This window comes from Bacillus rossius, chromosome 3, assembly GCF_032445375.1.
Source record: "Bacillus rossius redtenbacheri isolate Brsri chromosome 3, Brsri_v3, whole genome shotgun sequence".
Classification (NCBI taxonomy): Eukaryota; Metazoa; Arthropoda; class Insecta; order Phasmatodea; family Bacillidae; genus Bacillus; species Bacillus rossius.
Genome location: NC_086332.1, coordinates 23200530 through 23218075, shown reverse-complemented (window position 1 = coordinate 23218075; position 17546 = coordinate 23200530). Strand labels below are relative to the sequence as shown.

Below are 17546 nucleotides of genomic sequence, written 5' to 3'. Positions count from 1 at the left end.
ATATAGGGGGGAAAAAAAACAGATGTCTAGATAAATATTTAACTCCCACTTCACACAGCATATAATTAATTCTAAGGTGAAATTGCTTTACAAATCACCCATTGCCTCTGCCATCAGCTGATGCACAATATTACTTAAATTATATTTTGTAGTGAAACTACAAGGCCAGACAAAGATACTGCCTAAATATTCATATTTACTAATTAATTTGTTTAATATTTGTACCATTTAGTTTTACAAGCAGTATGTTGAGATATTTTTTACCTACTTTGCAAGTCCATATAAGCAGTTACTCTTTATTTAGTGACGTGTGTTCTGGCCATTACTTTTTTTTTTTAAGGCTAATTCCTAAAAAGAACTGAATATGCAGACAAAAGTAACAAAAAAATTCACGCACAAATTTGTTTGTATGTAACTCTGTGCACAAAACTTTCATGATTTTCTGTTGCCTAAGCATATTTCAAGCACCAAATACCCTAATGAACCTGCAACCACAACACTTGCTGCAAGGCCAAATCCTCTGGGACCAATCAGTGGCTGCACAACTGTGTCTCAACCAGCCACGTGCATCTAGTGTTATCTGGATACTTGATGAGCCTTTGCAGTCATGAAACTGATACCGCAAGTTGTATTAAGACAAGTTTAAATACTAAATATATTTTTTTGAAATTGGTTATCCTGAAAACAAATTATAAGTTTAATCTGGCAATTTTAAGTACTGCGTATAAAATGAATTATAGCTCTTGTGGTAAAATAAGTGGTTTCAATTAGGCATTTTGGTTTAAGAGGACATTTTGATAAAACATGCTTTACTGTCTTGAGTTTTCTTCCGTTTACACTTTTTTTTTTTGTTACAGAAATTACCTAAAATAATGGAACACATTTAAGTATTATGCACTACTAATTCCTCTAAACAGCAATTAGAGAAATGATAGTGATTTCCGTGTTCTGGGCATTATGCACATACCGTTTGGCATTAAAGTATAACAACGTGCACAGCACACCAGCTGTGGCAAAAATATACCGCCTGCTTTTTTCACACACTCGCTCACCCTGCTGCAACATCAATGCCATTTAAAGAAATGACTCGCTGGCCCACTTGTGGTACAATACAGATGAAAAAAAGGTTAAAAAAAAATGTACAGAAAAGCTGTGAAAGGCATGTAACTGCAATGACCTATTCTGACCATGAGATGGTCACTATTTCAAACTTCAATTACGAGTACATGAAAATGAATAGATCTATCTTCACATACACCAAATCAAAACCATTTTTTTATATGTATTAGCACCACAACGTACACATGGGTTATAATAAAGCAATTCTGCCCTAATTACAAATTTACAAAACAATCTGATTTCCTATAGATATTAAGACTTCTGTGATAAGACATTATGCAGGTAGAAACATCTCTCCCCTTCAACACACCTGCTATGTGAACCAAAGCAGGTCAACAAAGGGCACAAGACAAAACGTGGGTAACCATTGAAAGTTGGCAGCAATCAAATCATGTAAACAGAATTAGGAACTAAACATCTTGCAAATATAATTGAAATTAAAATTACATTAATCTTCTCAAATACAATCACAATTTAAACATCTTAATATGTTGCATTAAACTTAAAATTACTGTATTGAACATAAATGACTCACAAATGATTAATACAACAATTATTTAAAAGCTGTTACCATATTATCAAGGAAATACTAAGCTTTCGGGATGCTATTCGGGCAAGTAATACAGGATTTGGTCCCCTCTAGCAACAACCGATTGTGTGCAGCATGTATTGAAAATAAAACGGCAGCCCTTGGGGTTAGATCAACATGTGCCCGTCTCTACAAACGAGAACACTGCTATTCCCGTGCTTGCTTGTGGTAGATACTCATTCATTACCACTTCCCTCCAAAGAAAACAAGCACCTCTGCAGCTGGAACTCAACACTTCATACTAGTATTTTCAACCGGAATTCACAACGTGCTAATGCTCATTAGCACTTGCAAAACTCCAATGATATGGCACTTAAATCACCAGAAACTAACCTACAAACTCCAAAGTAAATACTCTTACATTAAAACAAACATGAGGTTTACCAGTTGAGAACAATCGAATAGCTCCTTAAAACTCAACTCATTCTTAATCTTTGGTTTTTCTAACATTCAATAGGCAAACAAACTTCTTCACTACCAAACTATCAAAAATACAAACCCTACATGTTGTGAAAGACTCAAAAATGCTGCACAAAAAAATCTCTCTTCTAATGGCAATTTCATACCCAAAATACATTAAACAAATATAAGTTTGTTAAAAACAATAGCGATTTTAAAAACTTTTTCATGAAACTAAATAAACTGATACAGATTTGGTCATTCGATTAAACAAAGTTAGCTATACAAATATATTTGATTTGTTCCTTCTTTTCATCTATTTAAAAATGATATAGTTGGAAGTGATAAAACGAACAAACTAACTACTCTCAACACAAAAACATAATAAAACCAGTAAGTGAACATTTGTAAAACAGTTCCAGCACGAGGAGTGTAGCTTCATGGCATCACACTTGCTATGAGAGGTGCCGACTGGGGACTCGAACCAGCTGTCGTGAAGCGTAATAATTTCGTTGTGGCCGGTCGACAGAGCTGGGAAGCAGGTGTGCCCGGGGCCAGTCGCACAGAAGCAGCGACGTCGGCACTAGGTTAGTCTCCGGGGTGCTCCGGGCAGGACCGATTTACCTCGAACCACCTGTCGATGCAACTGCAAACACAAACCAAACTGACCAACAACTTTTAAAAAACTAATTTAAATATCTGAAGGCCAGTCATTTTCAAAGGTGTACATGCAAAGCCATGCCAATATTAATTAATAACGTAGTTTTCTTACAAACAGTAAATGATGGGACATATTGCACACTGTAATGTGTACATTAATAGACCTATGCACAGCTGCAACACTTTAGACAGATTAACAGAGAGTTTCCAGCTAATTTTAACTTACTTAAAGGTTTTATAATAAAGAAGAGAAAGTATAGTACGTATTCTTAAAATAACTTTGATGGTACCAGTAACTAAGTAAACCAAGCAATTTTACTTAGGTTTAAAAATGTAAATTTAAAGATTTTTTTTTTTTACTTTAGTGCAAATCTTAACCCTATTAACAATCACAGATCTGGTAATTATAATTCCTACAGTACTAGTTATTAAAAGTAATGAAATTTCATCAAACTTGATCAATAAATATAGTAAAAAATTAACTTCATTATAATTCAATATTCAGTTTAGCTACATTTTTCTTGTTTAGTCCTCATTATTCAATTTAAAATTGAATGTAACTTTTTCAAAAGTACATCATTCATAATCATTTCTTTGCATCTTAAGATACCTAATTTTGCCAAAGTTATATAAAACATAAACATTTAAAAACTAAACTAAAGGTGATAAAAAAGCAAAATAAAGTTATTTCACTTATATATACATATTAAATATATTTGAATATCAGCCCATGCATTTTACCATTACACCAAGCACATTTGAAGAAAAAATATTGGTTAAATATTATTTTTGTTAGATTAAAACTTTAACTGACAATTGCAGCAAAGTTAAAAGTTATTGCTATGTATTCCAACCCTACAAAGCTTCCAAATAAATTAAAGATCCTAAACTTTACCCAAAGTTAAAACAAAACTAGCCGACGAGACACGCAAGGCAAAGGATAGGAAGTTGCCAGACCTATCTATATAACCGTGTTTTAAACGTGGTAAGAAGAGTGTGGAAGACCATGCTCGTTTGGCACCCTTCAACATATAGAAATGATGAAAACATTGAAAAATTCTGCCAAAAAATCAATGATGATTGTTAATTCACGATCAACGAAATTTCAGAAAAGACAGGAGTGAGTTGGATCTCATGCCAGCAGATTTCAACAGAGGATTTGCAAATGAGACGTGTTGCCGGTAAATTTGTTCCTCACCTTCTCAAACAGGACCAAAAAACATTTGAAGGACTTGAAAAAATAGATTGTAAGTGAGCCAAACTTTTTGACCAAAATCATCATCACAGGTGATGAGAGTTGGTGTTACGGGTATGACCCAGAAACCAAGCAAGCATCCAGCCAGTGGAAGACTCCCAACTCCCCCATAGCAAAAAAAGCAAGAAAAGTGAGATTGAATTTTAAGATGACGATCATAGTCTTTTTTGATGTTCGTGGAATTGTTCACTGGGAATTTATTCCCCCTGGCCAGACTGTTTACCAGCACTTTTATTTGGAAGTTTTAAGACGTTTGCGAGAGGATGTGCGGAGGAAACGCCAGAACTTTGGCAATCAAATGACTGGTTCCTTCATCGTGACGACACCCACGCACACTCGGCCTTACGAGTGAACCACTATTTGGCCTCTCAGGGGTAGTCTGTCGTCCCCACCCTCCGTATTCGCCAGGCCTAGCCCTGTGCAACTTTTTCCTGTTCCTGAGAATGAAGAAAAATTTAAAAGGGAAGTGTTAAGATGTGGAGGCTGTAAAAACAACTTTGCAAAGGGCACTGGAGGATATCAAAATTGAAGAGTTCCAGAGGTTCTTCAAAAAGTGGTGGGGAAATAATTTGACAAGTGCATCACATCTAATGGAGAGTACTTTGAAGGTGACTAAAGGAAGTTTGTAACAAAGGTAATAAGATTCGGTTATTAAAAGGAATGCAAGTGACTTAAATTTTCTAATCAGTCAGATGAAAGAAAAATTTAAATATGCAACATCCATTAGGAAGAAGTTATACATTTTATATTACATCATTGACATTTAAGCAAGAAGATGCAATATTATGCAAACTGATTTAGTGACCAAACATTAATTTAACAATAACCTTTATTCGAACATTTTCTTCTTTTCATTTAATTTTTCATATATAGGTCTATAAAATGTGCATTTCCAACAAGGCTAAATAATCCAAAGATTTTTACAAAAAAATTTTTAATACATATTTGCTTTTACTAGCTGCCCGACCCGGCTTCGCACGGCTATACTAATGGAAAAAAATTAAGCCACATCTCCCATTTACAGTAATGGTAAATAAAAAAAAATTCAGTGAAAATTTATTACCATGCTGTATAATGTACCGGAGAGAAAATGAATAGCACCGATGGTTTCCCGACTCGTGCATGCAACGTACAACTAATGTACCCTTACTTCGCTACGGCAGTCTACAGGCAGATCACTCTTGCGCCGCTCATTATACATGCCCCTCCTTGTGGGTACGCCACTGCCGCGCGATGCCCGTTGCCATGGAGACGCAGAAGGCATGAACAATGCAAAATCCTGTTATGCAGGCAAAGTACCCACTGTTGCCTGGTTTTAACCACCCATGGGATCTAATTTTCGGAAAATGTCATCCTGCGTAACATAAGGAACATTACTGTGAAGTTTCAAGTCTGTAAAATAAATATACTTGAAAAAAAGGGCAATTTTTGATATTTAAAGTACCCGCAAAATTTCAACAGTGATGAGGACTGCACTAACAATTAAATAGTCGTTAACTTCTAGCGCCTGCGGCATCGTCAACACACACTTTGTACGTGTACTGCATGTTGTATCTAACCCCCTCCAACGCATTCAATTCTAAATTGGACTTTTAGTAAGGATCCCTAATGGGTCAATCCATATGAAGTGGTCCAAAAAAAAATTTATTGGAAGCTTCATCAATTTTAAAAAAATTGATATTTTGAGCCTTGTTAACATTATGTATTGACAATTTAAAACTGACACAGTTAATTTTTTATTCTCATTAGTTTGATTATGGCAGCCATTTTTTTGTCATGGGGCGCGACAATTTTTACATTTACAAGGGTTCAGCTACATTGCTATATCTTGGCTCTGGTAGGCCATATCATGATGAAACAAAATCTGAGGGGTTAAGCACATTTTAAGCTACAATTCTGATGACAAACCATTTTTTTAAAATCAATCAATCTTGCCAATTTTAAAGGTTGAACTTGTGCCTTAGAATTGCAAAAATTTGCATTTTCATAAATTTTTTTAAGAGTGAAGGCAGTATCTGTTGGGCTTCAAAATATTTATGGATGTGCTTATGTAATAGTAGAGTAAATACAAATTATTTGGAGTGTGAGACTTCAATACTTTTTTTTTTACAATTTTGTAAAAACCAGTTTTTTCAGATTTTTGCTTACTTTACGGCTTAATATCTCTGGTGGGCAGTTATCTAAATATCTTAAATTTACACACAATTAAGTACTCCATGGTACATAACTCCTGGAAAAATTTAGACTTTGAGATTCAACTGGTTCGGAAGTTACAGCCTTGCCAAACTCGTAATTTTTTTTATTTATTTGCATAAATAAAAGCAACCCTAGTAATTTTATATACGTTCTTAATTATTTTATATATATGCTGTAAGTGCTGTACTAAGTCATAAAAAGTATTACACTAAAGTTTGTTGCCAAAACACATGTATACTATGCACAAAAATATTAATTATAACAGTCATTCTATATCACATTTTTAAACAGACAAATGATTTACGATTTTAATTTGTACCTTATTTCTTATGTTTGTTAAACAGCATTGAAATTTCTTCAGATAATGATGCTGAAATGTTGTGTGAACGTCCAGTTGCTGTGGATAGCTCTGATGGACTGAGCTTCCTCAACACATTCTTAAGCGGCACCCACACTCTGTCTGCACATGACATCTTAAATGATGTTCTAGGTCCAGCTGGGTTGTAAAATTTTACGTAAATATCATTGTTCACAAAATTAACTTCTTCAATGACTCCTAGCCACCACTGTTCGTCATACACACAGGCGATAATGTCATTGTTCCGAAGATTCATGGGGATGGACTTGGTTGAAACTGGAAGATCCTCATACTCTTCTGATTTGGACGTTGCATAGCATCTCATTAAAATCTCGGTGAGAGGAACAAAGCGGTGAAATTTTCGTGTTCCAGGGAGCCGTTGGCAGTTGTCGAACCTAGGTTTCAACTCTTCTTGTCGAGCGGTAATTTCCTCTTCTTTAACATATATATATTTGATACCTTTAATAGTCTGTGTACAGTACATATACATATCTTCAGGGGAAAGAATGTGATCCTTGACTGTTCTTTGAAGACTTGCCTTTGTTACTTCCCTTTTTGTTGTTCCTCCAACACCATCACATGCATTTTTTCCATGTGATGTTGCGAAGAAATTCCACTCAGCACTAAGACCGAAATCATTCTTGTGGTGACAGACATTAATTAAATTTTTCTTATTTTTGTACTGACTTGATGATCCATCTGAGAAGTAAATTATATGTTGAACCGAAGGAACAGTGTCTTTTAAGTGTTTCATAAGATGAGATTGAAATGTATGCACTGTTGTTGTGTTATGGTCCAAATGATCACTGATTACACAAACACATTGGGTTAGAAGTTTATCGTTTTCTTTGTAATAATACACAAAAGGATGAACAGTTGCTTGGCGATTTACCCAGTGGTAGCTCTGAATCTCGTCTTGGATAACAAATGTAAAGTTTTCTGCGAAGTCTGCAAGATCAATGCACTCTGTTTCGTTAAGTTTCTCCTTCTTCTCTCTCAAATGCTGACTTTGAATCTTTGATATAAAATGATGAGTTTTAAGTGAATCAAGTTTTTCAATAAGGGACAGAAAGAAGTCTTCTTTTGGCTGAATAACAGTTATCATTTCAGCTCTATCTGTTGTGGTTCATTGTTGAAAAATTATGTTGTCTGGGATGGCATCACTTTCTTCAAATTCATCAAACAGAGATACTAGGGCTTCACTTCCTGGACATTTAACACATTTGCCCATCATACACTCGTAACTACTCATATCACAAACGAGTATAGCAAGTAGGTCTTTGTAATCTTTCATAAGCTTTGCACCGTCAACCATTAGCTTAACATTCTGATGATAAGTACATTGTGTGTTCCCGATGATCCGGCTGTGACACACCACTTAGGTCTGAGTTGAATGAATTTTGATCTTCCAATTCTACAGTCTGGATGTTTAGATTTAAATTCCACAAACAATTCATTCAAATTGCAAAGCACCAGCCTCTTCTGCTTTTGACATTTCATGTTATTTATTTTTACAGATAAACAGTCTTTTTTTCCGGGACAAAGACGACTGTATTCATCACTTTCATAGAATTCACGGACTGTAGTAACCACCTCTGATTGAATGCCAAAACCCTTTTTCTTTCCCAACTCTGGTAGAATGCCCTGATCTTTCACTAGGTCTCTTGTCAGTTTTACCAAACGATCAGATACATTGAACTCTTGAGCTATTCTTAGTCGATTCCATGAATTTGGAAGTAAACTAATTATTTTCACTTTCATTTCTTTTCCTGCAACAGCACATTTATCCTTCAGTTTCTTGATTAATTCGTCAAACTCTTCTACAGACTCTTCACTTGCTTCTCTGTTTTCCATCACTTCATCAAAAGATTCCTCAAGATTTATTTTCAAAACATTTGAAACTTTACTGATCTTGTCAGCTATTGCTTGTGGTCTTTTATCTAAACCCAATTTCCTTATTTTAGATGCTGGCGAAACCCCTAATTGAGTACATACATTGTCTACTTTTCCCAACTTTTCAATCTCTGTAATAAAGTCTGAATCACATGTGTCCCCTGTTCCATCATTTGCTGTCACAAATATTTTTTTGTAGCATGTAAGACACAAGGACTAACCAGGGACAAGCAGTAAATTGTAGTTTGTTTTTTTATACATGTGTTCAGGAAGTATTTCCCTAAGTCCTTTTGTGATTGCCTTTTTATGTATTTGTAAAGGATCACTGCAATACCGGCCAAATATATGGTGATATTTAATAAGATACTTAATCTCATGGTACTTACATACAGACTTAACATCACTAGAAACTCTGGTAAATATTAGCTGTTGCTGTTCTAAACTAAACACACAGATTTTCTTCAATTCCTGTTGCACTGAACCATAAACACATTTGTGGCATTGTTCATTTGTTAAATGTCCTATTGAACACTCTTTCTCCATACCGAAAAACAAAAAACCTTCATGGAAACACAAACCACCTTTCCTATACCAGAGCTGCTGGCAGACTAACAGGATGGAACAAATACCAGACCATACTAGAGCAAGTCCGTGCCTGTTAAGACCTGCACACTCCAAACAGTGGTAAACATCTCAGGCATATTTTTTTTAATGTTCTTAGTCGGAGAACTCTTTTCAATTGCATAGTAAATGCCAATTTTAGGGTATTAAGATTTTTAAAAATATAATTAGAATTTATTATAGTTTCATTGTTGCAAAAAAAAATGCAATTTTACACAAGTTTGGCAAGGCTGTAACTACCGAACCAGTTGAATCTCAAAGTCTAAATTTTTACAGGAGTTATGTACCATGGAGTACTTAATTGTGTGTAAATTTAAGATTTTTAGATAACTGCCCACCAGAGATATTAAGCCGTAAAGTAAGCAAAAATCTGAAAAAACTGGTTTTTACAAAATTGTAAAAAAAAAAGTATTGAAGTCTCACACTCCAAATAATTTGTATTTACTCTACTATTACATAAGCACATCCATAAATATTTTGAAGCCCAACAGATACTGCCTTCACTCTTAAAAAAATTTATGAAAATGCAAATTTTTGCAATTCTAAGGCACAAGTTCAACCTTTAAAGTTGGCAAGATTGAGTGATGTTAAAAAAATGGTTTGTCATCAGAATTGTAGCTTAAAATGTGCTTAACCCCTCAGATTTTGTTTCATCATGATATGGCCTACCAGAGCCAAGATATAGCAATGTAGCTGAACCCTTGTAAATGTAAAAATTGTCGCGCCCCATGACAAAAAAATGGCTGCCATAATCAAACTAGTGAGAATAAAAATTTAACTGTGTCAGTTTTAAACTGTCAATACATAATGTTAACAAGGCTCAAATTATGAATTTTTTTAAAAATAGTCGAGCAACCAGAGCTGGACCACTTGATATGGACTGACCCTAATGTTATTGATAATATAATATAGTCTATAGCCTTCCTCGATAAATGTACTATCCAACACTGAAAGAATTTTTTCAAATCGGACCAGTGGTTCCTGAGATTAGCGCGTTCAAACAAACAAACTCTTCAGCTTTATAATATTATAGTATAGATAAACTACTTTTACAAAGAACTTGCTTTAATAAAGAAGAAAGGTAAATTTACACAAATTTTATTTCACCATTTTGTAGCAAATTTTGTGCTCTTTCTAATGGTATCAAGCCCAAGGAAACTTTTAAGGTCTTTAAATTCCAAACTAGAGCCAATATTCCAAAAATGAAAAATATGACTTCTTATATTTGTCTGAAGATACCATGTACCAAATATCATCCAAATCTGAAATGGTGGGGTGAACAATGTGTATCTTGGCTGGATGATCTGGCATGGAATGAACCTGTAGATTTGTACAAGAAACAAACGGAAACTCTTCTTTATACATGATTAGATAGCCAAATGCTTTCAGTTTTTGCTTGAGAGTAAAGCTGGAGTCATAATGCCATAACAGGCACAACACGACAGGCCCGATCTCCGTGATGTCACCCCAACACAATACACGCCCAACGTGACGGCCCGCAAGGAATAGATTCTATTACTAATTTTGTGGTGTTGTACTGCCTCACTAAGTAAAACTGAAACGGAAACCTTACAGAACTAAACTTCAAACACATTTACCTACTTGGTCAATCTTTACGCTCAAAAATTAAATTTTGTTTTACTTGTAGGTACATTTAAATATTTGTAACTTGTGTTCATCGGTTTATTGACAATGTTATTGTAGATTGGAGAAGATTTAATTTAAGAATGCACGAGTTCAGCGAAGAACTTTTAATTAATAAATTTCAGGTTCATATATACTATATACTATATACTATACTATAGAAATCTGCCAAAAAAAGCATGGGCTGAGAAGGGCATTTTCTTTTTTGCTTAAAAATTATATTAGTTCATTCTATACCACATTTTATGGAAGTATCTGGCTTGAAAAGTTTTACCAACAGCCAAATCAGAAATTGTTGGGTTAATGTCGTGGTCTCGTGACCCTACGCTATTGAATCTGTCGTGCTGGAACGCTGTACGGTAGTTTGTCGGGTTTGTCATGTCATGTTCATCGTGGCATTGTGACTCCAGCTTAATATTTTGACTAACAACCTAATTGAGCCAAATAATATTTAATATACATAATTCTTATCGCACAAGTGGCTAGGTCTCCAGGTCTCTCTTAAGACCTTAATTTTTTTAAATCTAATTCTACACTGATAAGCACTCTTGTTAATTATTTTAAAAAATGTACACGTACAGTAGTAACCAAACTTGGTTGGTTATGACCCTAAATGAAACCATGGTTTTGTAATATTCCAACAGTTATACATTCTTACCTCCCAAGAACTGGGCAGCGACCCTCAGGACTATCCTTGCGACCTGAACTTGGATTGTGGCCCTGGGTTTGGGAACCACCGAACAAATTGTAGCTGGATTGACAATATTATCAATTACTAAACTTAACTTTGTTGCCGTAATATTGCCTCAGTATGTCTTAACTGTATCTTAACTTACCTTTACCTCAGTTCCATTTCTTTTTCAAACCTGATACTTGGTGTCATAGAACAGTACAACAAACAGACTGTACTTAAGCAGATAACTTTTCACTTAACATATAATTTTTTTACAAAAAAAAACTAACCTTTTGTGATAAATACAAAGGCAAGGTAGCCTTGCTATAGTGTCACCCTGTTGGAGATCTTCGAAACAAATAACACATTCTCCCTTATCTTCAGTCAGGACATCCTCTGCAAGAAACAATACAGCAGTCTAAAATACCAAAAAAATAAGAACATAAGACATGATTGGCAACCTGGTATTCACTGAAATCACCCAGATTACACTACTGATATATTTCTGAGATAGCATAAATTACTTGGCAATAAGCATTTTCACAAAAGCACTTTTTTTTCTCTTTCAGAGACAGCATTAGCAAACATTACAAGCCTACTGCAGTTCTCAACCAGAAATATGCAATCCCCCAAAAATGCAGCACAAAATCCCCCTCCCCTCAGGTCACAAACATTCTTACGTACTACCGCAGGTTTGGAAATAACTCATTTTAAATTTACCATTTAGGTTCTCTAAATCAAACATGACAAAGTAAAGACCACAAATGTAAGGGGATTTAGGATTTTTACTTGAGGAGATGCCTAGTGTGAAGAAGAAAAGGCCTAAACATCAAACTTAGTAAATATATTCACTAAGGTGGTAAGTTTGCAACAATTTTTTCAAAGTTTTAGTTTTTTTGAGTTCAGTTTTTGGGGTGATTTTCAACCACATATTGAAGTAACGTCTGGTCTTTGTTAAAAAAAAAATTAAATTAAAATTATTCTGTTAATTATTTGAATAAAAAACTGAGTTAAATTGATGCAGTGTAAGCACTTTCGGTTTCCTTTTGATTTATCTTTTGAATGGCCTCAGGTCTAATTATATATGCTAACAATGAAATCTGAAATACATTAACTTATTCACTTATCATAGTGCATCTAAAATAAAAGGGTTAACAGAAGTTCATCATTTATCATAGAGCAACACTAACAAAGAATATTTTGGACCCTTCATGTATAATGAGTAGTGAGAGTGTTCTGGCTGTGGACTTCCAAAGAAAAGCATGGAGAAATCTATAGTTCTGTAACGTCATCTCTCATTTACATTTTTTTTTCAAGCATTCAGCTATTTGCATGAATTATTTCAAATTAAGCTTAAAATTAAAAATATAGCAAGCAAAGGAATGGGATGGTCATGTCCAGAGAATGGGAAAAGAGAGGCTGCCTAGAAAAATGATGCAGTTGGGTACACAGGAAGAAGACCCCAAGCAAGACCAAGGAGGAGGTGTGAAGAGCAGATAGCTAAAGAGTGCAGGAGAGAGAAAGATGGAAGCATTTTACTGTGCTAACCTGGCTACAGGTTGGAAGTAGTTGAAGACACGTAAATTGTAAGTTACATTTAACTACCTAAAATATTTTTTTTTGAAAAGTTGTAACTAACACACCCTATATAACCAGGAAGGTTGAGAGGTCATTATCACTTGCCTCCCTCCCAAGATGATTTAGTTTCAATTACCACCAAAGTCAAACCCAAATATTCCCGAAGTGGCAAATGTGGACGTTACGGCAAGTCGGTGCGTTTTTCTCAGGGTATTCCTGTTCTCCCTAATGGTGATGAGACGTTACACCCATCCACTCGTTCGTTCATCCATCCATCCATACATAAATATGTAAATAGTCTAATTCTAAATCCTTTTATTTGTAAATAAGAACTTGCCTTAAGTCTAAAAGAATAATTATACCATCATTAGTAAAAATATTTAAACCAAATTAAACCACTAAAAAAGGTACTTGTGGCTAATGTGACCCACATGGGATCCAAATTTAATTCAACTTTGGCGACTAAAATTAAATTGGATAACATATGTGCACAGTGGAGTCAACAACAAACTTGTAGCCATATAAAGTTAAGGATTACAATAATGACAGAAACTTTACTACTTAGTTTAAAAATCTTTTCATTGTTCAGAATCATCAAACTTTTTAATACCTAGTTCTAATCCTGTTTCACAATAAACCATTTGCATATCCTGTTCCTGGCGGTTTATCAGTCTTACTTGCAAGTGCAAGTTCACAAAGATGCAGGACCGAGTCATCAAAAATATTAATCTGTTCTAGTTCACAGACCAACAGGTTGTGGCTACACTGACATGGCTGGGATGTTAAACCGGTTCTGCTGGGCCCGTCATGCAGGCAGTAATGCAACATCCCTAGTTTTTAAATACCCTAAACACCAATAAACCACAATATAAGTTAATGGCTGGAGAGGTAAGTTGTGTTGGTGCAAAAAGCAAATCAGCTAGGAGCTGAACCAAAACAATGTTAATGCCAGCAGCTAAATAGTACAACACATAACAAAGAGACATGTAAACATCTACATAAGGTACAGTAGTGACCCACTGATCTGGACCCTGCTTGTCCCGGTATCCCATAAATGACAGGATTTTGAAAAAAAAAATCAGGTTTTACAAATTTTTGAGTTAAAAACCTTAAATCTACGTATACATAACTTTAAAAACTAAAATAAGCTGTACTAAAAGTAGTATTTAAAAAAAAATAAAGTTTTTATAGTTTTATCCACCTAAATCTTAATAGAGATTGCAAGCTTTCACAGCCATGGCGATATATTTGCCTTGGATGCAGCTACAACCCAGAAGCCAAGCTACTTCTATATAAAACTTGTTTTACATGCATTTTAAAGCAAATTCTGTTTGATCTGGTGATCCAGACAGACCCAGTCTTATGTAATCCATATAAGTGGGAGCTACTGTACTGAGATTAATGAAGAGGGGGAATATAATTAACACAAAAAAAAAAGGAGAGGATATTTTTTTTAAATTTGAGTTTAACGTATTTTTGACAGCTATGTCTTTACAAACAGAAACACATACGGACCAAGGATTTTGAGAGAATCATCAATGACCTTGAGTAAGGAAACATCCGCTTGCAATGACTTCAGGAAATCATAGGATGGTCGGATTGGTAATAAACCTAGGTCCTCTGAGATATGAGTTCACTGTCTATCGCAGTGTCACCTTTCTCCAAGAGGACTCTGTTGCTGGCATTCCGCAAAACTTTTGTAAAAAGAGTACAACTAGACCTTAAACATTTGTAGGTACAGAATGACGTTAAGAACTTATCCAGTGATTGTTATTATAACATATCCCAAGTTTATCCCTTCATCCTGATGACAATATCCTGTATATATCGATCCAGTGGTACAGTGGTATTTCTGAGGATCCGGGTCAACAAAAAATACTTTAATATCACAATACAAATAATGTCAAGCCTTGTGAAAAATTTTTCCCTCAACTTACAATCATAATTAATCAATATAACACAAGGTTTTGTTATGTAATTATCTTTTTCTGTACTAAATTAAAACAGCAAACATCATGTAACACAAGATCAAAATATACAGGTTCATGCCATCAGTATCAAGGGACAAACATTTATATAGGTATGTGGAACTTTTACCACTTACCATTGTAGCTGAGTCGAGGTTTGGTGAGGCACATGAGAAGGTGGCATTCTATGTCATCCGGAAGGACGAACTTTGAGCATACTGGACATTTTATACCTATAAAAAGGAACAATAACACTCAAGTATTTGTTTGAATATTATTTAATAGATTAATTCTTATTACATATTTTAAAAACCAACAAAACTCTTACAAGGACATTTCTACATAAACACAGTTATATCTTATACCATTACACATATTGGCACATTTTAAGTTTTTATTTTGCCAAACTAATGTTACATTTATATATTTTTAAAAAATTCCTCAAATTTTTCACAACATTCAGTACCAGTGATACATTAAGGTAGTCACTTTTTTTCCAATTCTGAAGGACTAACATGATGCTTGGTTTGAGCCTCCTGAAATTCAGTTTGGGTCAAAAAAATTTTGGACCACTCGTACCAGCTAAGAGAAAGAAAATCTACTCTATCTGTAAGAAAGAAATATACAGTCTTCAAATCAAGACTTTAATAGCATTTCTCTGAAATCAATATCAAATGGCTTAATTTGCAACATAGTTTCGTAGAAAGCTTGCTTTCCTTTTCAGTCTGTAGCCAGTCACAAACAAGAACATGCTGCATGCCATGTACATGGTGTATTTGGTTTTGAAATATTGTCCAAAATCACTTCCGGCAAATGCTGGTCTCTCATGACCTCACTATAAATGAAGAATCATGGTGTTTCTAGAAGTCTTTTTGTCAAGCAAATGTAGTTCATAAATGCAACTTATATATTTACCTATAGATTTTGTTTTATAGTTTTAAGAAATTTTTTATTGAACCAATGAGCTTGTGATTCACCAAAATATTATGTTGGACCACTAGGACTTTGCTATTGAAATAATCTCTGCAGTACCCCCATTTCTGGGGCAATGTTACATTCATGTCAGCACCATGTGACTTGGAAGTCAACAAAAACTTTGTGTTTAACTGTAATTTAGCTACAAACCCATATTTGTATACTGAACACCGCTGATTCACCTTTGACATATTAGAAAAATTTAGTCTCTTAGTTTCCATCCCTAGGTTTACGATGAAGCCATGCGATTCAACCTTAAATTCAATATACGTGCTGGTGCTCGGCATAAACTCTTTGCAGTCTTATATAAGAATGGTTAAGTTGCAACAGTAACAAAGAATACCTGAGCTGATAAGGCTATTATGTATCAGCACTTGATGAACATGTTAATGTAACTGGTTTTAAGAAAAAAATAAACTTGATATGTTCATATGTCAGTTCTATACTTGCTAAATGAGTGATTTTGAATTCTAGTTCCATTATTAAGTTAAATGGTCAAGAGCAGCCACTAAGCTAAGGATGTACAGTATTTGTGAAGTTGGGCAAAATGACGAATGTATGATATTTAGGTGCCAGGCTTTTAACTAGGACACGGTCTTTCCAACATGTATTAAGCAACTATGAGACTTAGTGGTGACCCTAACAGTGTATGGCATAGGTACAAATAAAGATAAACCCATGGTGATATTAATGGTAATCAAAATTTATCCTGAAAACACCAGTTTTAGTAACATAAAATGCTCATTTAAACATATTTTGTAAATGAAATGCAATATCATAAGTACCAATTCAACCAATTGAATATTTATGGGTGGGGGGGGGGGGGGGGGGGGGGGTTAATTTTTAAAGTATTCTGTTCCTTTACCACAGAACATTAATGGTCTTCGTATAGTTCTTGATTACATTAACATGATTTATTAAGATGGCTGAGCCATATTAGGGAATAAACAAGCAAGAACTAAAAACATCTCAAAAAAACTTTTCAAAATTATTATTCTTTTATCACAACTACCTAATAGAGTTTATTATTCTCATATTCCTGAAATTGTAGGTTGGCATGTGTGTGTTAAAAACAATGATTTTGAACTAAAAAAAATAAGAGAATTATAATTAATCATGTAATACATAAGAACACTGCATTTAAAGAGTACCAGCTTCCCTGAACTTAGGGAAATAATAACTCAAATGAATAGTTGTTTAGGTTAGGTCTGCTACATTAATACATAACTTGTGTCACTAACCTAACCAACCAGTAATTTGAACTATTATTTGCCTTATTGGGTAAATATGTAGTTTAGCGGTATTTGCGAAATAAAAAATGTTAAAAATCCGAACATACTTTTATTATATACTCTTTAACTTCCTCTTTTCATTAAACCTGGGGGAGATAAGAAATTACAAATACTTAAGGAGATAAGTACCGAATTTTTTAATTTTCATAGCAAGGCGATATTTGTTAAAAAAAAATTAATTACGAAAATACTTATATTCTGTGCTCTTTAACTTCCTCTTTTCATTAAACCAGACGGAGATAAGAAATTCCAAATACTTTAAGAGATATCAATTTTTTTTAATTTTCATCACAATACCTGTGCATTCATGCGGCGTTCAGAATTGTT

General features: G+C 34.4%; 1 protein-coding gene across 2 annotated transcripts in view; it reads right to left on the bottom strand.

The window, feature by feature from the left end:
• Positions 1-792: 792 nt before the first annotated feature.
• LOC134530345 (E3 ubiquitin-protein ligase ZNRF1) overlaps positions 793-17546 on the bottom strand; it is a 68380-nt gene continuing 51626 nt past the window's right edge. For both annotated transcript variants that reach the window (XM_063365096.1, XM_063365097.1), the window contains exons 2-4: positions 15090-15185; positions 11698-11803; positions 793-2753 (exon numbers count right to left, since the gene is read on the bottom strand). In XM_063365096.1, coding sequence (XP_063221166.1) covers positions 2696-2753; positions 11698-11803; positions 15090-15185 — 260 coding nt within the window. In that variant the 3' untranslated portion in view covers positions 793-2695. The remainder of the gene's footprint in view (positions 2754-11697; positions 11804-15089; positions 15186-17546) is intronic.